The sequence below is a fragment of the Sceloporus occidentalis genome, unplaced genomic scaffold, assembly GCF_023333645.1.
Source record: "Sceloporus occidentalis isolate IW3139 unplaced genomic scaffold, rSceOcc1.0.p SCAF_3, whole genome shotgun sequence".
In the NCBI taxonomy this organism is placed as follows: domain Eukaryota; kingdom Metazoa; phylum Chordata; class Lepidosauria; order Squamata; family Phrynosomatidae; genus Sceloporus; species Sceloporus occidentalis.
In genome coordinates, this window is record NW_028316983.1 from 180,234,075 (window position 1) to 180,255,830 (window position 21,756).

Below are 21,756 nucleotides of genomic sequence, written 5' to 3' on the forward strand. Positions count from 1 at the left end.
GATTAAATGAGTGAAATGACAACTAGAGTGATGTTGGGAGGGGAAAACCAAACCCATAGTAGGTTAAATTCAACATAGGCCAACGCTTATGTAGTAGGCTTTGAAGGCCAACTCTGTGGCAATGTGGGCAGCAAAAACAAACACTTTTCTGCCACCATTGCATTTTCAAAGAGCCAGCCACTAGAACTGTTTAGAGTGATCAGCTTGGCAATGTAAGGGACACTATGTATGTATTAGATCCCTGCCCTTCGTGGTTTATTTATAAAGTCAGAGAGAAAAACTCACTGAGCAGATAGAAGGTGATCAATGCCAGGTAAAACAAGGCAGAAGTTTGTCAAACCTAAAGGAGGCAGTTATAAGACTATGTTGAAAAAGCCTTCTAGATCCCACCAAATTGGACAACTACCAGCCAGTTTCCCATGTTCCATTTCTGGATAAGGTACTGGACCATGTGGTTGCCACCCAGCTTAGAATTCTTGATTAAGCAGATTAACAACAGATTAAGTAGATCCATTTCTAACTGGATTCAGTCCTGGCTATGGGACAGAGATAGCTTTGGTCATCTTGGTGATGACCTGCTCTTTTTGGTTCTGCTGGGCCTCTCAGTAGATTTCAGCACCACAGTGCTCCATTCCTTTCTGAAGAGGTGAACTTAGAATCCATGCTAGGGTACTTCTGCTTGATCCCTTGGAAGTTTGCCTGGGAGGTCCTGCAGGGCTGATTTTGTACACCTGCTATTTAACATTTAGTTGGCCCATTCCATACACGGGCTTTCGATATGTGGACCTGAGGTCACGCAGACAGGAAGCCCCATTTAGATGAATGGAGTGTGCGCTCATGGGAACACGCCCCATTCATGTAAAAGGGGCTTGAGCATGCACAGAATTTGCTTTATGTGGGAGTGGTGGTGGTAGAATGGATCCCCTGCATAAAGCAAGGGTCCATTGTACATTAACCAGTGGGAGAAGTCATCTGGAGTTTTGGACTCCCCTGTCATCAGGATGCAGATGACACCCTGCCACTTGCATCCCCACTTGGGGTGTCACCTGATGTGGGGGGCAGGGCTACTGGGCAGCTTCTCGGGGCAAGGGCCAAAAAGGACCCTCATTTTGCTGCTGTGTTGCTCTACTCATGAGTAGATGGTGCAGGGAGGTTGGGGTGCTCTGGCCTTCCCCTCATTGCTCTACTCATGAGTAGATGGCGCAGGGCAGAAGGCAGGGGCATTCTTGCCTTCCCCCACTGCCCCATGCCTCTCCACTCATGACTAGATGACGTGGGGTGGGGAGGTAGGAGTCTCTGGTCTTCCTGTCACAGCTCTACTCATGAGTAGACAGTATGGGACAGGGAGGTGAGGGTGCTCTGGCTTTCCCCTTGCCACTCTACTCATGAGTCGATGGCATGGGGCGGGGAGGTGGAGGTGTTCTGGCCTTCCCCTCACCAATCTACTCACAGGTAAATGGTGCAGGGCACTGAAGTGGGACGCTCTGACCTTCCTCTCGCTGCCCCATGCTGCTCTACTCACAAGTAGATAATGCAGATCAGGGAGCTGGGATCTCACCCCTCTTCTGGAGTGTCACCCAGTGTGGGCCACACTACCCATACTCCCTAGTGATGCCACTGCACATAACTCTATTTTTTTTTCATCTCAGTCCAAGCAAGCTGTCTCAGTTCCAAACCAGTGCCTGTAATCAGCAATAGGATGGATGAGGGTGCAGAAACTGAAACTTAATCCAGACTTAATCCCAAGAAGTGTTTACTGCTACTAAGGGTGTTAAATTTTACTCTCTTTGCTGCAGTCACCACATGGTCAAAAACTGGGAGAGGTCTCTCCCTGGTCAGTGATCTGGAAATAGGAATCTGGTCTGTACCAAATGGAACTTACCCTTCTGAAGATACATTTCCACTGGAAGCTCTAGTCACAATGGTAGCCAAGTGTGCTTTTGTACTACAGTATTAAGATTGTACTATTAAGATTGTACTATTAAGATCTCTATTGCACTATTGTGCTAGCTGGAGATGTTAGTGTATGTAGCAGTTGTTGATGTTTTTATTGATTAATGTTTATCGTATGTTTTATGGATTGTATATTGTTAAATTTTTATATGCTGTTACCCGCCTTGATCGCTGGAAAGGTGGGCTACAAATAAAAAAATTGTTATTTATTATTTGTGCACCACTTGTGCCTATTCCTAGACACATCATATTTGGCCAGGAGCATTATTTACATCCTATTCAGATTGCTGTAATGGATTGTAAATGGGGCTGCCTTTAGGAGTTGGGAAGCATCAGCTTGTCCAAAGAGCTGCAGCTAGATTGTTAACTAAGGAAGCCTACAGAGAGCACACAATTCCCTAATTGATACAGTTCTGCTGGTTGTCTGCATGTTTCTAAGTGCAAGTCAAAGTGCTGATTATGACCTATAAAGCACTATCTGGTTTGGGTCTAGGTTATCTGAAGGATCATGTTCACTCATAGGAGTTGTTGGTTCCTTCAAGTTGCTTCCAACTTATTGGAATAGGAGTTGTTGGCTCCAACTTTGCTTCCAACTAAAACCTTATCATGTGGTTTCTTGGCATGATTTGTTCAGAAATGGTAAGCAATTGCCTTCATCTGAGGCTGTGAGAATGTGACTTACTCAAGATCAACCAACAGGTTTCCATGGCTCAGCATGGAACCAAACCTGGTCTCCACAGTCACAGCCCAATGCTCAAACCAATATATAGGAGACTGCCCATGTTTTGAGATCTTCTGGATAGGCCATTCTTTCTGTCCCATCATGTTCACAAGCGTATCTGGTGAGAACATTCAAGAAAGGCTTTCTTGGTGGCTGCTTTCTTATTCTAGAATTCATATCTTAGAAAGGTTAGACTGCCCTGCCCTGCTATCCTTTATAGGCAAGTGAAGACCTTTCTGTTTTAGCAGGTCTTTGATGGCTGATTGGTCAAGGGACTTTCAGAATGTGCAATACTTTTTAATGGTACTGGTTTAAACTGCTTTAAATTGTACTCAAAGTTTAATTTTTGTATGATGTGAATTTTAAATTCACTATGTGACATATTTATTAAACTTAAAACTATAAAATCTTTATTTCTTATAAATAAAAGTGAACATTTTTTATTTATATGAAATAAAGATTTTATAGTTTTAAATTTAATAAATATATCACATAGTGCAATTTTACAGTCTAGCCATTTATGAATTAAGCATTTTATATTGTTAAAACATTACAATAATGCGGTGGTAGTAGTGAGGATGGTGATGACGACTAGATACACCCTATTCTACCTAAGCACATCCATCTTAGTTTAGCCTTCTGAGAAGTAGGGGGGAAAGAAAATCACAGCCTTAAGAATAGCAGTAGTGTATGAGATTTTAACTGAGCAATGAAAACAGTGAACTCTTTATTAGTGTATAATTAGCGCCTCAAGCAATGAAGGCATGCCATTCTCATGAAGATGGAAGCATCTACTATGCAAAGATATGTATTCTGAATCTGAGTGTTCTACCTGTGTACAATATGCACAGGGATTATTATTTTCTAATTCTATATACTACTTTACATTTGGGATGGGAAGTCTTGACTTTCCCACTCCTGACAGATGTCTAGGAAAAGGCATCAGCATTTTTCATGTAGAGTTGAAACATTCAAGATTTTTTCTCTCTCAAAGGACAGAAACTTATCACAATGTTTAAAAACTGCATATTAAAGAGAGTTCCATAGCTTTGAGTAAAAGTGCATGAGTTTCTTAAAAATGCACAGTTTTTAAACACTGCAGTAAATTTTCTGTCCTGCACAACTTTCTGAAGAACAACTGTACAGTTGTAGGTCTGGTCATGACTATTTCATTTTGCACATAGGGTGGATGGATTGGATACCAAGAATTAATATATAAAAGAGTATTGCATACTGGAGTTTTGGGGCTGTTTTTCTACTCTTGCTTGGTAGAAGGGCCAAGGCATGCAATAAAAATAGCCATCAATCCCCTTCTATCATATAGTCTAAGGAACCTGAAAATATTAGCCATTCTGGGCATTGAGTTCCTTTCTTTTTCACCAGCCTGCCTACTCTGATTCCCTGATTCCTTCTCTTCTCCCTCCTAATTCACTTTATGCACACCAAGGTTGGTCCTTTACACCCACCTCCTTATCTGCCACTCTTGATTTATCACTGCCGCATCAGAAAATAAAGATTAGCACTTTTAAAAAATCATTTTTGTGTTTATTACATCTATGCAAATATATTTTCTCCAAGAGAATTTTTCACCCCAAGTCTTAAAATATGAATAAAAACAATACACTAAAAAAGCACACACATCTCACTCTAGAAGAGTGAAAACTTTTAAAATTTCTCATTATCACATGAAACAATGAAATAAGCATAGAAGAGAAGAAAAACTCTCTTCTAGTTTTTGCCAATAAACACCAACGGTATGGGGTTAGAAAAGAGGTGTGAAGGTGTGTACAGATATGTATCTGTTGAGTGATGTATTAGTACTCAACGCTGTGGAGTTGCAAAATATTTTTATTACAGCATAGAAGAAAACAAATTCAAACTAGTAGTTGTTGGTTGCAGATGTTTTTGCTCCCCATCCCCAAGTCAATACCTAGTTGAATGAACTTTGGCAGCAACTTCAGACACAAGCTGTCTTATGTAAATCACTTTTGTGCACCTGGTTCATGCATTTTTTAAACATCTAATTTACTTGACAAAATTGTTACAAATGAATCAAGTTGGATGTAGTCCATTGGTGAAATGCTATTTTCAAGTTTTCCTTCAGGTTGTCAATCACATTGAGGTCTGTGTTTTGACTAGGCCATTCTGAAACATGGTAGTCAGGTTCTTGTTTTAAAATGGCTTCAGTTGTTAATTCAGCTGATTGCTGATACTACTGTTTTGATGGATTATTAATATCTGCCCCAGTTTTAGTTGCATACTAAAACAGATTGCCCTCTAGAATGGCCCTGTATTTCATCCTTCCATCTTCTTAGCTGACTCATTTCCCAGTCACTGCCAAGGAAAAGTATTCTCATACCATGCTCCTGTCCTGACCATACTTCATTTTGGTGATGGAGATCTCAGAGCATTAAGCACTGCTGGCTTTGCAGTACACCCAGCATTTGACAGCAAGGTCAACAAGTTCAATGCTCATTTCAGCACACCAGAGAAGCTTTTGTCACATAATTTCTTTTTTCCCCATGTGCCATTTTTTCAAGCTCCAAATTTGTGCAGCCAGCGAGAGCCAATTTGATTTTGTTTACCTAACAATTTTGCTGCAATTAAAAAAAAATTCTACTTTCATAGTGCCAAGAAATGTCTGTACATCAAATAGTAGGACTGATCATGAAATCCATTCCAGTTCCAGAGTGTGGAAATGTGGAAAAATCAAAGGAATGGTAAAAACTGCATTGCATTACATTTATATAGACCACGAGATTATGATTGTATTAGCTATTTAGTCGATCAAACTACAAATGAAAAACTCATTTTTTACCTGTCCATAAATTTTAATAGTTCTCAATCAAGTTTTATTTGTAGGAATTGTTTATATCACAGTAAATAACAAATCTAACCGTATGTCAGTTTAAGTGTGTGCATACACATACCATATGGGGAAAAGTATCAAAAATCAATTTCATCATATACTATTGTGGCTCTGAACCTTGGAACCAGAAATTCTGAGTTTAAGCAACTATTGATCTAAAATTGGGAAGAGTGCAGACAATGGGCCACATGCAGACTCTGAACCTTACTTTAGCATTCCTTGAAGCCCTCCACCTGTTCCTGAAGGACCCTACTCCATTTTTAAAACCAATTGGCTGGTTTAAAGATACTTGTTAAGTCATTAAATACTGCATGTTTTCTTTAAAGAGACTAAAATTCTTTCTTTGAAATTTCTAAATCAAAATACAAAGGGAGGCAAGACTTTGCTGACTGTACCATAATGGTCACTTGGCTCAGAACATGCATCTTTAATTTACAGTTGCTGACCATTTATTAATTCTTCATTCTCTCCTGAATTGGAAATGGGCATGTATTAAGCTCTAGGCATATGGTCTCAGAGTAGGGGAAATAAATATGTAAGCAAGAGGGCACTTTCCATTTTCAACATACAGAAGGTGACTCTCTATAAAGGAGATCCTGCAGACTCCTTTGAGGCTGGCTGGATAGTTCAGAGCACTAAAACAACACACAATGGACAATGAACTCCCACAGATAGATACATGGAGGTGGTGGGGTGGTAGATTCTACAGCCTCGCATATTTACCCTATTGTAAAAGCACTTGAATACAACTTTAGGTCAAATAATCACATGGATTTCCCCAAATGCATGAAGTTTCTAGGACGTTGGCAGAATGTGTCAGCACATAAGAGCATCACCATTAAATAGCCAGCAATGTCTATTATGGGCGGATTATCAATTAAATTATTGGATGATGCAGTGCACTTTTCCCTGGCTCCCTTCAGACCCAGCCAAGCACATGTCAGCTTTGAAATACTCCTGGTGAGTGGGACATCACTGGAGTTGGGGAGCAGAGCTAAAGAATGGGTTAAAGGTAGCTTCTCTCAAGTTTCCTTCAAGAAACAGCTGTCAGAAACAGGGGAACCCTTGTACAGTTGTCACTAAGTGGAGGCTACAATGCACTACTTCTAGCTCCTTCCCACTCTATGTGGCGCTGCTAACTGTGGACTGATTGACAGATAGACTTAATTGGTTGACTTAGTCTTTCTGACAGGCCTCTTGCTTCCAACTACTGGTTTAAATAATCAGATCTAAAGGTCTTTTTAAAGAAAAAGTTTTATTGATTTTCTCATACATAGCACTGCTATAAAATCCTAGGTTAATATTATGCTGGGAAGCAAAATAGACTTATGCTAAACAAGTAAAAATCCTTTGGGTTATAAAGATGCTACACCACATTGGCTTCTTACTTGCACTTTGAATCCAATGGCACTAATGTTTATTTTATAGCAATCATCATTTAGTTGGTTTCTGGATTATCCCTTCATTACTAGGACTGAAATATGGGGTTCAGTTTAGAACAGCAAGCTGAACATCTCAAAAATAACTACAACAGCCCTGAAGGTTAAAAGGACAATGCATACTTCAGTGCTTCTTTCAGTAAGTGAATGGAGCTTGACAGCTTCATTAATATCTGTGCATTAGTGTTATCTGATTAGATCCTGTGCCTCATACGTTCAGATTTCTTTCCTTCTTTTTTAACAGTGAGCATTTTGTCTTGTCCAAAGAAAATTTTAAAAAAAAGTCATCCATACAAAAAGGGAGGGGAAACCCTGATGTGCAGTTATTTCCTATAGGAAGCAATTTTCTGCTGACTTAAAAAAATAACTACCGTATATGTTAAATTTTGAGTAAAATAATCAATGGTACACATTATTTTGAAAGCCTTGTTATTGGATTAACAGATGTTTTCTTTTGAGTCTCTCTTTTTGCCAGTAAATTAGACTAGCATTTCCCTCAAATGAACAAGATGCCAAGGAGCTTGTTTTAAGAGCCAACCACCTGGTTTCAGAGGGAAATATATAATAAACAATATTATATATTAATGATGATAAAGTTATAAGATTATACAGTATTAAAGTAAGGTTACTAGGTAAGAAATAAGGAGAGAACACTGCAACCTTTCATAACATTTTTTTTAAAAAAATAATGGATCAGTTATCCAAACAAATTTGTTATTAAAAATTATATTGGAAAATATGATGGGAAAAAATCATTTAATGAATAAATATGTTTATCTCAAGAACCCGTAAATTTCTATCTTCCCAGCTTCCCAGCTAACCAGGCTAAGTAGACATTCCTTCATACAGAGGACGACTGTTGATTTAAAATGAATAACTCAATTTTCCCTCTGATGTCCATTTTATAAATCAGGAAGTCAGATGCTCCTCCCTTCTTTTGTCTGTCCAGTTACAAAATGATGGAGTTTATTTTCTTGGTAATTCAAAACAACAATTCATTTCTTGTCATCCATTATACTTTCATATTAATTTTGATATGCTTACTGTCACCACTCTATCCTGTTGATGATACTCATTGAAATCACATCTGATATTTAACAATAAGCTCCCTATGTGTTGCCTTATGGAAAGCTAAAGATAAATAAAATAAATAGGGGGAAATTGTTGTTTTCCTATACAATGTGAGGTCACTTTCAGTATTCTTAGGATCATAGAATCTTAAGAGTTGGAAGAAACAACTCCTGAAAGATGCTCATCCAGCCTCTGTTTAAAGACTCTCAAATACGAGACCTCATCACCCTCCAAGTGCAGAGCATTCTGCAGTGGAACAGTTCTAACAGTAAATAAGTTCTTCCTAATGTTTAGGTAGGTAGATTTTTTTAAAATGTAAATTGAATCATATTCAAGTCTCTGGAGCATCAGAAAACAAGTTCACTCTATCTTGTACATGATATCACTTATTTAAAGATGGCTATCATGTCACCTCTCACAGTCTTCTTTTCTGCAAGCTAAACATAGCCAACTCCCTCAGACATTCCTCATTAGGCTTGGTTTCTATACCTTTGATCAGACTTTTGACTTTATATGTAGGAGAGTCAACGGCTAGGTTATGAGAGTAGAAACAGAACAAATACATGGCTACCCAGCAAAATGCTCCAAAGATGCCTTTCTTTTGCCCCAAGGCTTCAGGGCTAACAGCAGCAGTCCAGTAGGGCTGGAGGCAGTAAACTGAGGGGGAAGCATGCTGCTCTTTGTTATCATAAAATTTCCAGGCACTGACCAATTATTACTAAGCCACATGGATAAGAAATATGCTTTGTTTTATATATATAGTGAATTGAGATTCCAGTATAAAATTCTCCACTTGGCAGTTATATTCCCATTCATAAAGTGTGAAGAAGTATGTTCAAACACATTACACTACATTATTATTTGGACATAGAGATAGTGATTGGCTGCAGTTCATATGCAGTTTTGATACACATGAAGTAGATTCTATGCACTGGGAGGGATAAGCATTCTCATGCCCCTGTTTCCTGGATAGTATTTAAAATTATTTTAAAGGTGTGTGTGTGGGTGGGGTTAATTATCTGCAAACTGCATAATACTAACAATAAAGAGTTTTGGTGTTTCATTCAGGTCTGTCTATATAAAAAATTGCTCACCTGACTTAGTATGTAAGTGACTTGAAAAATTCAATATTCTCCTAAAATTTACTCTACTGCTCCTTGTGTTGCCTGCTCTTGGATGATGGACAAAGGAGAAGAAGAAGGTGACTCTTGGCACAAGTAGACTATAGAAAGACTAGTTCTTTCAAAAGCAATGAATTAATCTTTTCAAAATCACATCATGTCTAGTATCTCAGTACTTACTCTGGCAGGATGGACAAGAGGGAAGGGGCAGAAAGTCTGGGGAAACCCTCTTTTTACCTCTTATCAACATCAATGTTCCTGCTCCTGCCACCTAGATTTTTTTTAAAAAAAGTAGAAGATGAGGAGGAGGGGAATGTTGATGATGTTTTCTGCCTCAGACGTCTTCATAAGAGTTCATTAATAATTTTGAGAGAAGTAGGAGACAGCAGAAATGGGTGGAGGTCTGGATTTTCTCTCTCAAGTACTTGATTTTATATCATAACCAAGAAGGGAAATTTGGTGGAGATGGAGTTGGACGTCTCACTAACTAGTTTGAAAGTGTGTTCTGAACAAATTGTCCAAACAAGGAATACAAGTTCAAAGTGTTTAAGTGAAATATTTGTACCACGTATTAATGTTAAAAGAGAGAAAAGGACAAGTCAATGGGTAACTGAGTGAATTCCTGGAAATTTTATACATCAAATTTCAATAGTTTTCCAGGGTGACTTGCATCAAGCTTACATATGTTCTAGAATAGGGCATATCTATCTTTTTACAGGTGTAGTCTCTTTCTATAGAGAATGACACTAACTTACTTGAATAAAAAAAAAACAGGACAAAATGAATTTGAGATTACCTTCTGTATTGTAATGATTCCTTCTTGTGTTTCTTTGTCCACTAAAATTTTGAACACTCCTAAGCCATCACCATCCACAATTTTATATTCCATTTCAGCATTAGGTCCCACATCAGCATCTGCAGCCTTCAATCTTGCCACCACCGATGCCACAGGCAGTGATTCAGGAACATTATATTGATACGATCCTATAAAATTCAGAATGGTCACTGGATTTTCATCTATCTATGAATCAATTAATTAACAGCATCACTTGAAAGCTAAAGAAAATACAAGCAAAAATGTAATTGTAAACAGATGCTTTTCCTGGATTTCCAGTCCTACCCTCTCAACAGAATTGTTATTTTTATTTTATTTTTTATTTTATTTGATAATATTACACACACACACACACACACACACACACACAGGAGCAACCACATTGGTCTAGTAGTTTAGCCTTGGCCCCATGAGACACAGAAATCACTTGCAAGGTAATGGTGTTCTAAGGTATTGGTGGATTTCATTGTCCACTTGAATGGCCTACTGCTATGTAGGAGGAGGAAGCATACAGAAATCACTGATCAACTTCTGTGATATCAACTCTGAAACATACTCACAAAATCCAGTTTATGGTTTGTTAAATCCCTTCCTCCAATGCTCTCACTTATATATACTGGATATAAATCCAGGAAAGCATTTGATGCATCAAGTAAACATATTTGCTAACATTTTTTTAACCAAAGCAGACCAGTCAATGCTAATTTGTCTTGTGTATGCCTTTTGTCATCAATGGAAAGTAATAAATACATGTCTAAGATCACAGATAAAACCTAATTGTGTCTTAATGAGACAGTTCCCTGGCTCTTCACATCAAGTAATTGAGATAAATGCTATTTTCATAAAGGCATCTTTTTTCTTTCTTGAAAAAGAAATCTACGGCTGAATCTAAAACTGATGAAAAATGCAGCTTTAAAAAATGTAGGCTGAAGCTACTACATTCTCACTTCCACAAACTGATTCCCTTTTCTATTATTACCCAAATAATTCAAAGGGGGAAAGAATTCAGTTGCTATTCTTGCTTCTGATTGGTTTGTTTTTTTCACACCCACTTGAGAAGAGACCAGACTGGACATGCATATGTTCTTCACATTAGTCTAATTCACTCCTACAATGGCTTTACAAGAAAAAAATCACAGGAAGAGGAGGGAATTTCTTTATAAACAGGGAAGCTGATGTCTATAAACAGACTTGTTTTTCTCCCCTTCTTGGTTTAGTCATGAGGCACTTCGGTCAAAGGAAGTAAATTGAGGGCAGATTGTTTTCTAGTTCTCTGCAGATTGATTTTTTTATGAAACTGTGTGCATCTGTGATGCGGGTGGGGAGGAAGACAAGTACCTGAAAGAGACACTTGAACAATGTGAACTGCACACAAGATTAGAAGAAGCTATGCATCCAGCTATCCAGGACACAGTGATACATATCTTGCCTCTTTCCATCAAAAACAGATGTATTTCAATCATAAAGTTGACTGGAAGCAGACTTCAAACAATAGAGAGGCATGTATGCACAAACAAACACATGCAACATTTACATAAGGCTTTAGAAAGTATAGATGTGTCGGGTAAAATAGGTGACAATGTCTAGCCAAGAAATCTGGATGTTCAGGAATAACAACAGCATTGGACTTTATTCTTTACATTAAAGGACTGTGGGGGCAATGAATCTGATGGAGGTAAACTAGGCTAGTCTCTTAGGTATCGATTGGTCCAAAGTCTGTCAGCTGCAAAAATTTTAAGTAGTTTACAAACTGATGAGTGGAGCAGTTTCAGTGATTGTAAAACTGGTCAGAGATGAAAAGTTCAAAAGTGAGAAAATGGTTAGAATGGAAAGAACAACTCAGATTTGTTCTGGATTTTATCAGTCTCTATCCCCATCCCCCATCCCTATCCCCACTTTCTAAAATGTATGCCAGACTATATGTATGTGCTATATCTGCAACTGAGAAAGCAGAAATAGGACTTCAGAAATAGGTTTTGAATGACTCAGGCAAAGATGAACCACATAATACTGGGATAAGCAAAAACAATTAAAATTAACCATATGTTTTTACCAGAAAGGTTTATAGCATAGTCTTCATAAAATTATTGGGAGATAATTAACATAGTGGTTCATGCCTTAGTTACCTCCTGATTAGAATACTGAAATGAGCTCTGCATGGGGATGCCCTTGAAAAGTGTTCAGAAGCTGCAGCTAGTGCAAAATACAGCAGTCAAATTTGTTTCAGGTTTGCATTTTAGAGGCCATACAACATCGGACCTGGGTGAACTGCACTAACTTCCTATTTGTTTCCAAGCCCAGTTCAAGGTTCTGGTGTTGACCTACAAAGTCATAAACACCTTGGGACCAGGATATTGGAAATACGGCCTCCTTCCATATGGACCTAACAGAAATTTGAAATCTTCATGGCAGACCCTGTCCTGTTTCCCAACACCTTGTGAAGTTAGTTTGGTGGGTTTAGGGCTTTAGCACTGCCTCAACTGTGGAATTCCCTATCCAAGGAAGTTAAACTGGCCCCTTCTCTTTTAAGCTTCCGGTAGGCAGCCAAAACACTGCTGTTCTGCATGGCTTTGAGTATTTGAAATTGCTGCTTTCACTGTTCTAAAACTGGATTCTATGATTGGTTTTGGACTGTTTAGTTTTTAAAGGGTCTTTTAATATGTTTTTAGAATGTTTTTTATGTTTGTATTTTAACTGATTTTATTTGTTCATTGTTTCAGGAACACTTGTGGGGTTGGAGAGGATACACAAATACTTTAAATAACAGACAAACAATCCATTGCCATTGATGGCTGTAAAAAAATACCCCAAAGCTCTCATCTAGAACTGGATTTCCATCCTAACCATAATGGGAAATGGCAGGTAAGCTGAATGAAATCCCAACTTTACATCTCTGTTACATGGTCCTTAAGCATTCCTCCATGTAACAAAGTAAAATAAATATGGAACAGTTTGAAATTTTGGCTTCCTTAATTATTACCTATAGACACTTACTGCGGGGAAAGCGTGGAGGATTATCATTGACATCTGTAAGGGTGACAGTGACAGAAGTGGTCCCAGAAAGACCCCCATTTTGACCAACCATATCTTTTGCTTGAATGACAAGAAGGTACTGGTCTTTTGCTTCTCGGTCCATGTTGGGAAGCGCTGTTTTGATGATACCTGAAATATACCAAAATACTTACAATAAAGCAGTGGTATCAATGTTTGTAATTAAGAAGCAAAATTATATTGGAGTAAGGTGAATGATGTGGCCCATATTCCAGTGTGCATAATCCAGAAAATGTCACACACAGCCCTTATAACAATGAATAACATTTATGAGTGAGCGACAGAAGCTTAACATTCTCTAAACTTTGCACAGATCTGGGTTAATTTTCTGATTACAGTGGGACCTTGTTATATGCTGGGGTTTGGTTCCAAGATCCCCCGTGGATAACAAAATCCATGAATGCTCAAGTCCCATTAAATATAATGACATAGCAAAATGGTGCCCCTTATAAAAAAAAATGGAAAATCAAGGTTTGATATTTGAAATTAATACTTTTTTTGAACATTTTCAAACCGTGGATGCTTGAATCCGTATATAAAAAATCCGTGTATAAGAAGGGCCGACTGTATATGACTCCTCAAAAGCTGACTGGATGCCAAAAATAGCATTAGTACTTACATTTCTATACTGCTTAATAGTGCACTCAGTACTCTCTAAGCAATTTACAATCTCTAAGTCAATTGCCCCCAACAAGCTGGGTACATATGCAAGAATGAGTCAACTTGGATCCCTCTGGGATCAAACTCACAATGTTGTGGCTGCAGTACCAGCATTTAACCACTGTGCCACCACGGCTCCTTCAAAAATGGTGTTGATGGGGGGAAAATCTCATCCATTGTTGTTTTCAAAAGCAACTATTATGTTAAACAGAGCCAGCATGGTGTAGTAGTTTGAGCATTAGAGTATGTCTTTGGAGATCAAGGTTCAAATCCCTGTTCATCCATGGAAGCCCACTGGGTGACCTTGGGCAAGTTACACTCTCTCAGTCTCAGAGGAAGTCAAAGGCAACACACCTCAGAACAAATCCTACCTAAAAAATGCCACGATAGGGTCACCTTAGGGTCACCATAAGTCAGAAAAAACTTGAAGGCACACAATAACAACAACAACATAACAACAAATATGCTAAAGAGTATTTGTATCTGAGTGTGTACACATGTACATAAGCACATACTTGCAACCTGTTTAAAAAGTGAATGGCTGCTCCTGAAGGCTTCCTTGAAAGTGAACTCACCCCTTTATATACTAAGGCTGCATGTGCACTGCAAAAATAATGCCTTTTGACACCACTTTCACTGCCATGGCTCAATGTTATGGAATTCTGCGATTTGTACTCCTTTGTGGTGCCAGACCTCTCTGAGAAGGCTACTTATCTCACAAAACTACAAATCCTAGAATTCAATAGCATTGAGAGATAGCAATGAAAGTGGTGTGAAACTACTATTTCTGCAATGCAGATTCAGCCTAGAAATAGGATGGGTTGGTAGAGTCCAGAGAAGTCAAAGGACACAAAAAGCAGTCCTGTTCCTCCTTGCATATTCAGAATACACCATTCACCAATGTTTTTCAGCCTTGCCACCGCAGACCTATTTCCCCCCCAGACATAGTACAATATATTTGTAAGGTTATACTTTAATTCTGTGAACAACACCCAAAAAGTAAGTATTGCATCCCCCCACCTCAATATGACTCGGGCTTGGATTTTCTGACGAACTATATTCTTACATACTAGGGCTCTAGTATGTTCTTAGCTCTTTAAAGGAGATCCTTCTCTCCATCTCATCACCCTTACATCTGCTGTGAACACAGAATCGAATCTTCCTGGTGGCTCCTCCCAGTCTCCATAACACCTCATATAGAGAGCCAACAAATGCTCCAACTTTGTTGTTGTTCTCACAGGCCTTTGACACTCAGCTGTTTATGAGGGAAAAGGCTTTAATAATTTGCTTTTTTTTTTGTTGCTTCTAAATGGATTCGTTTTACATAGCGTTTAATTATACTGACAGTTCAATTATAGTTTAATTTTGTATGTTTTAAATAATGCACATATTTATTTGTATCTATTTTTATGTGCTATCAAGTGGTTCAAGGGTGGGGAAAGGGTAGGAAATGAAGGACTGAATTAATAATTTTATTTTGTCTCTGAAAATGTGGAATGATAAGTGGAGAGTTTTCTATGTCATCAACATTTCCAGAAATGTTAAAGTATTTCTATATGACATATGGATTTTCTGCACTGTACACAAACGCTGTCCTATGTATGACACATAATCTTCCATATCATTGAGCTTTATCACACTAGTGAGATCTGTGGGAAAATGAGATTTAAACAAGAATTAAATTAGAATGTAAACAGAACCCGCAAATTTGGGAAGTTTATCACACCAAATTGCTGCTAAAGTGAAATAACATGAAGTTAAACCAAAGTTAAAGTGGAGAAAAACACCAACTTTTTATTTTCGGAATTTCCCGAAAGCAAAAAGCTGCAATTTTTCTCCAGTTTAACTTTGGTTTAACTTCACGCTATTTCACATTAACAGCAACATTGTGTGATAAACTTTGGGCATTTCTGGGTTTTCTCCAATTTAACTCTCCTTTAAATCCCATTTTCCCACGGGATTTCGCTTGTGTGATAAACTCCATATTGTAGATAGCTGGAAATTGATGTGATTTGTGTCCAGATTCATTAGCATCTGAGATCTATACAAAATAGATCAGTTTGATCAGGAACCCTGCCTTTTTATAGATTCTCTACCATCAAGCTGAGGTTTGGAAAAGAGACAACATTTCAGCAGTACTTTTGCAATCTAGTAGCCATTCAGAGTGAGGGGTTTTTTTAATCGTTAAATCATAAATAACCCCTCATAATCTTGCTGCCATTAATAATCCTGTATCACAGTAGGTATTTCAATGAAGCTATCTTGAATTAGCTAATATCGTCTTTTAAAAAAACAATAACCACTTCTAAAGCACTCACTGTAATTAGGGAGCTTTGATGTAGTAATTGAAGCACTGTGTTATCTGAAATAGTTTTACAGATTTATCCATTTGGCCATCTCCGTGCCATGAGTAATTATGCTTTGAAATTTAAAAGGGAGGGGAGAAAGGAAGGGAGAGAAAAGTGAACTGCAGATAAAGATCAGACAAATAAATATTCTTCCTCAAACCAGGAAGGTTTTACAGCTATTTATGCTTGTTATGCAGTACAGCTGCCAACTCTGAATTTCTGAGAGAGAGGCTTTTACTCCACCACCACTGCATGTCACAAGCAGAGAAAACATAAAATATAGTTATAACTGAGAGGTGCACTGGGGCCTCTATATCCCCATCTGATGTTTCTAAGCTTTTTAGTTCCAGATTTATTTATTTCCTCTTCTGAATTCAGAGAAACCCATTCATTTTCACTCTGCTGGAAAGGGAAAAAAAAAAAAGATTTCATAGCTGTATTTGGTCTATACTAAATATATTGCAAAGGCAAAAATGTAATAACACAATTCATTTCCTTGTACTATTTTTGATGTTTTGTCCCTAGATATATCATATTCTGACTTCATGGGTTTGTGAGTTGTCTATATGAAGATTATTACAGTGGGACCTTGTTATCTGCTAGGGTTTGGTTCCAGGATCCTCCATGGATAACAAAATCCATGGATGCTCAAGTCCCATTAAATATAATGGCAGAGCAAAATGGTGTCCCTTATATAAAATGGAAAATCAAGGTTTGCTATTTGGAATTTATCCTTTTTTTAATATTGAAGCCGTGTATGTTTGAATCCATGGATAGAAAATCTGTGGATAAGGAGGGCCAATTGTATTTGTTTCTTTAATTAGTTTTATTACAAGGTGTTTCAAAGCTGACTACAGGTTTGAGAGAGAAAACAGTCATTCTCGTGATCTGTTGAGGGAAGGACAAGAAGCACCAAATTAAAAATTATGGATAATCAAGGTAATTGTGGGACTGCTTTGCTCCACCTTCAACAGCTAAATCATAGATTCTAATGATCATAATGCTAACAAAGAGTGGCAGAAATACCTGTAAAATCCTAGGACAGATCCACTATTATATGGTGTAAAGAAGAACTGAATATAATTGATACTAGTGGGCAGGGAAAGTCCAAGACAATTGGCATATTGAGATAAAGGACAACATGGCACTGCATCCCACAGATGCTGACTGGTCTCCCAATTAAATACTGGCAACAGAATAGCACCATCCACCAAGGCTAAAGGAGGTCATTTTAAGGAGCGAACAGGACATGGGGTACACACAGATTGGTTCCTCAACAGAAAGGGATAGCTGAGAGTCAGCAAGTACAGAAGTGTAATTACTCTGCTCAGCATCTGTTTAATGGTAGGGCAAATTCTGCTAATGGAAATTGTTTAGAACTATGAACACTAAAACTAAATGCTGGAAGGCTCTCTGTCCAAAATTCTCTTGACCAGTACATTTCATTTACACAAAGTAGGCGTGGACAAAGTATGGTCCTGAAGACTGATGGAGTCCCCAAAGCTATTCCTGTGGCCCATGATTTCTTCAAACTTTTTTGGCAAGATGATGATGAATGTCCTCTCCAGGAAATCTCTAAAAACTGCATATTTGGCAGTTTATGTGGGTATCCAGAGGGAACCAGGAGCAAAAAAAAGAGGAACCCCCCCCCCCCCATTTTACTCATTTCAGTGTATTTTTAGATCATGGTGGATATAAGGTTCTTATTTCAGAAATATTGGAAGGCTCAAAAAGTGTCTCAGGGAAAGATTATTATAAAATACTAGTCAAAATAATTTTTAAAATTCAATAATAACAAAAAGAAAAGTTTTCATGAGATTTAGGAAACCCTGGCAAGGAGAATCCTGACAAGCAAGACTCTACACACACAAAAAGCATATTTTTCACACTAAGGAAATAATTTTCTATGCATGGCACAAATTTCCCACATGGAAAACACAGAATTTGATGTGTGGAACAATGTATGAATTTTATGCACACACACACAAGTTTCTTGAACAGAAAATAAGTTTCTTGCAGTAAAACACTAGTATTTTTTTTTCATGGAAAACATCATTTCTGAATAGAAAATGACACTTGTGTTGTTTTCTCTGCAAAAAAAGTTTAAAAATCACACGCCTTTTTCACATAATCAGACTTGAAGTGTGAATAACCTTTGAAATCTTTGACAACTTTCTCTCAATGAAGAAAATAATGCTCCTTCCTGAAAGAATATTTGCAAAGATTTACATCCCTAGACTCTTGTGTGCACACATATGCAATTTATTTGTAGACTGTTATGTATAAGGAATATTCAAAAATGTTTGTCTGGTTGGTAGCAGTTCTTGAATTATCTTTCTCTAGATTTTGGTGTTTCAGAACTTTGGTAGAATCACAGAAAGGCCTCAGAAATATGGCTATATAGATCTGGATATTTTTGCATTTCACTGCAAGCCCCACCTCCAGAGTTTGATCTGACTGGATAGCCTTGTAAGAAACCACATGGGGAGGCACCTAGGACACTGCTTGTTGTTGTGTGCCTTCATTTTTGAGTTACGGTGACCCTAAGGTGAACCTGTCATGGGGTTTTCTTGACAAGATTTGTTCAGAGGAGCTTTGCCAGTGCCTCTCCCTGAGGCTGAGTGAGCATGTCTTTCACAAGGTCACTCAGCAGGTTTCATTGCTGAGCTGGAAATCAAACCCTGGTCTCTACAGTCATAGTCAAACCAATTGTAGCTATCTTTGTTGTTCCTGACATACAGATTGGATTTTGCTCCTCAGAATGACTCTGATCTATGCTAATGCTTCACTCTTGGATTTTTCTGACATGCTGCTGTCCAGGCTTCCGACTTGGTTCTGATTCAGACACATACTGATGGGATCTATAGCGCAGTGTGACTGATGATACCTTGCAACATAAATGTTTTGTTCTGGGAGCCTCTGAAAGCATTCATTGTGCACATTGTACAACACAATTGTATGTTTTTATAATATCTGTACAATTAAAACTGTAAAATTATAACTGTAAAAATGCCCTTTGCACATATAGTTGTATATGCAGAGCGCTCTTTCAACATGATCATAGATTCTGTTATTCAGCATATTTTGGGACCATTACATATATTCATTTTCCACAAATGAGTATACTCAACCATCTCCAGCATACTGAAACATAATGGTTAATTGAAAGATTGTACTTAAGGGATGGACAAGAGTACTATTGCTTTTGATAATAGAAGCACTCAGAAAATAGTCAGCTTTAACAACTCAGACACATTGCAATTCTGGGTGTTGAAACATCTCATTATAAAGATAAAAAAGAGGAAAAGTCCTTAGCTTATTCAAAAGATACAAGATACTTCAGAAGATTTGAGATTGCACTAGTAAATGAAGCAAAGAAAATGAATTTAAAAATTACTGAGACTGAAATGACAAAAAGGTAAAGAAGGATACAAAGAATTTCAAATATTTACAATGTTTTCAAATGCACTTTTGTCCTTATAGAATTTAACACATTTATGGTGCGTGGAAATAAAAGAATAAAAACTATCAACAAAGAACACATGGTCCATGTACCTCATTTTAAAAAAGGAATCACACTTCTTGGGGTTTTCTGGGAACATGATTCTTCTTCTTTAGGTTTCTAGTGGCAGGGGCTTGGAGAAGGGGTTCTGAGAGCTACAGGAAGTGAAGTCAAACGCTTTCACGGCTAGAATCCATAGCCTTTTGTGGGACTTTCGGGCTAGGTGGCTGTGTTTTGGAAAAGTTTATTCCTGACATCTCACCAGCATCCATGGCTGGCATCTTCAGAGAATGCTGATATGGGAGTTAGTGAGGTATATATATACTGTGTGACCCTTGGTTAAGAGGAAGTTATTTACATGTTAATCTCTGTGTTGATCTATTGTTGAATGACAAGGCCTCAGGGTGACAATACAATTAATGATCCATAGTCTGCTGGGAAATCCCTCTTACCCTGGGTGGTTTTCATTTGCATGGGCTGGGTCTTAATTTTGGTGTTTTTCAGGACTGGTAACTAAACTGTTTATTTTAAGACTTTCTTCTTTCCTGCTGAAGTTGTCCAGGTGTTTATGGATTTCAATGGCTTCCCTGTGCATTCTGACCTGACAGTTGTTGGCATGGTCCAGAATTTCAGTGTTTTCAAACAGAATTTTATGCCCCATTATATGGTTTATAATGTCTTCTGCTACTGCTGATTTTTCTGGCTTACCCAGTCTGTAGTTTCTCACGTGTTCCTTGATTCGCGTTTCAATGCTGCATTTTGTGGTCTTGTCCACAGCTGCATGGTATACAGTAAAGTCCTGCAGCCATGAGAGTGTCTCTCCTGTCCTTCACTCAGTGCAGCATTTGCTGGAGTTTCTTGGTTGGTTTGTAGATCATCTGGAGACTGTTTCTTCACCAGTTTCCCTATTCTGTCTGTGACTCCTTTGATGTGTGGTAAAAATATCTTCCCTTTTGGTGGTTGTTTGTCTTCACTCTTGTGGATTTTTCTGGCTCTGGCAGCCCTTCTGATGTCTGAGCTGGAGTAATCATTAGACTGTAGAGCCCAGCCTAGGTGCTTCAATTCATCTTCCAGGAAGTGGGGTTCACTGATCCATTTTACCTGGTCTACCAGTGTTTTTATTATGCCTCTTTTTTGTCCTGGGTGATAGTTGAAGCCATTGAAAATCATAAACACCTGTTTATGGATTTCAGTGGCTTCAACCATCACTGTTCCTCCTCTTTCCCCACCTCCCATTTTTCCATGTACCAGAGAGGGCACACATGCCATAGGTTCACCACCAGGGCTATAGGCAACCTAGGTAGAGACCTCTTGAATTTCCTAAGTAGGGGCATAAGAGTAACGGTCATCTCCTTGACTCTCACCATTTGTCAATAAATAGTACATTTCATTTGAACAGGGAGGCTGAATTTAGGCAACACCACCATTAACAGTTCAAGTTACTCATAAATATCTTCATAAGCAAAAATGTAGCATATGCAACTACCTGGAATTTAGATGAACTCACAATAAAATTTATCAGTGTTAAATATCTTTTATTATTATTATTGTCTTATTTTCTTTTCAAAGATAATGTATGTAGGGGAAGAAGAAGTGCTTTTACCTGTTTTTGGTTCCACAGAAAAGTAAGGCTGCCCTTGAAGAATGCTGTAAACCACTCTGGCACTGTTGCCATAAGTAGGGTCATCTGCATCAGTTGCTGTCACTTGCACCACTGAGGTTCCTAAAAAATGTAAATAGTAATAATAAGTTTCTCAAACTGTGCATTTGCTAAAATGGCACACAACAGAAAAATAACATTATCCTTGGTCACTAGAACATGGGGAAGAGGTTCAACGAAGAACAACTCTGGCACATGAATAATAAATGTTTACCATATATTTCCTGCATGTTGCATAGCATTTCTGAGACTTCTTTTCACAAGCAGGTACAGATTCTCCATAAATTGTTAACCTGATCTTGAACTTCAAAAACAAGTATTGCTAGGAAGAAAACAATTATTCCATTTGTTGCAGAAAATGCATATAAATTACCTGCTAAGGCAGACCAGTAATCTGACTGAGACTGACAGGATTTGTGTATTGATCATTTTAAAAAGGGTTTCTGATGTAAACCTCTAGTTTCAATCTAAAAGATTTCTGTAACTGCCAGAAATAGTTGTGCCACTAAAAATAGAGACAAACACA

The 21,756-nt window shown here is 38.0% G+C and overlaps 1 protein-coding gene and 1 long non-coding RNA gene across 3 annotated transcripts in view; one reads left to right on the plus strand and one right to left on the minus strand.

Annotated features, from left to right (window-relative positions):
• The window catches only part of LOC149317173 (uncharacterized), a 139,894-nt gene that overhangs the window by 86,193 nt on the left and 31,945 nt on the right, over positions 1-21,756 (plus strand). The window lies entirely within an intron of this gene.
• CDH7 (cadherin 7) overlaps positions 1-21,756 on the minus strand; it is a 177,187-nt gene that overhangs the window by 45,271 nt on the left and 110,160 nt on the right. For both annotated transcript variants that reach the window (XM_089516963.1, XM_089516962.1), the window contains exons 4-6: positions 21,174-21,293; positions 13,004-13,171; positions 9,971-10,158 (exon numbers count right to left, since the gene is read on the minus strand). In XM_089516963.1, the coding sequence (XP_089373089.1) occupies positions 9,971-10,158; positions 13,004-13,171; positions 21,174-21,293 (476 nt within the window). The remainder of the gene's footprint in view (positions 1-9,970; positions 10,159-13,003; positions 13,172-21,173; positions 21,294-21,756) is intronic.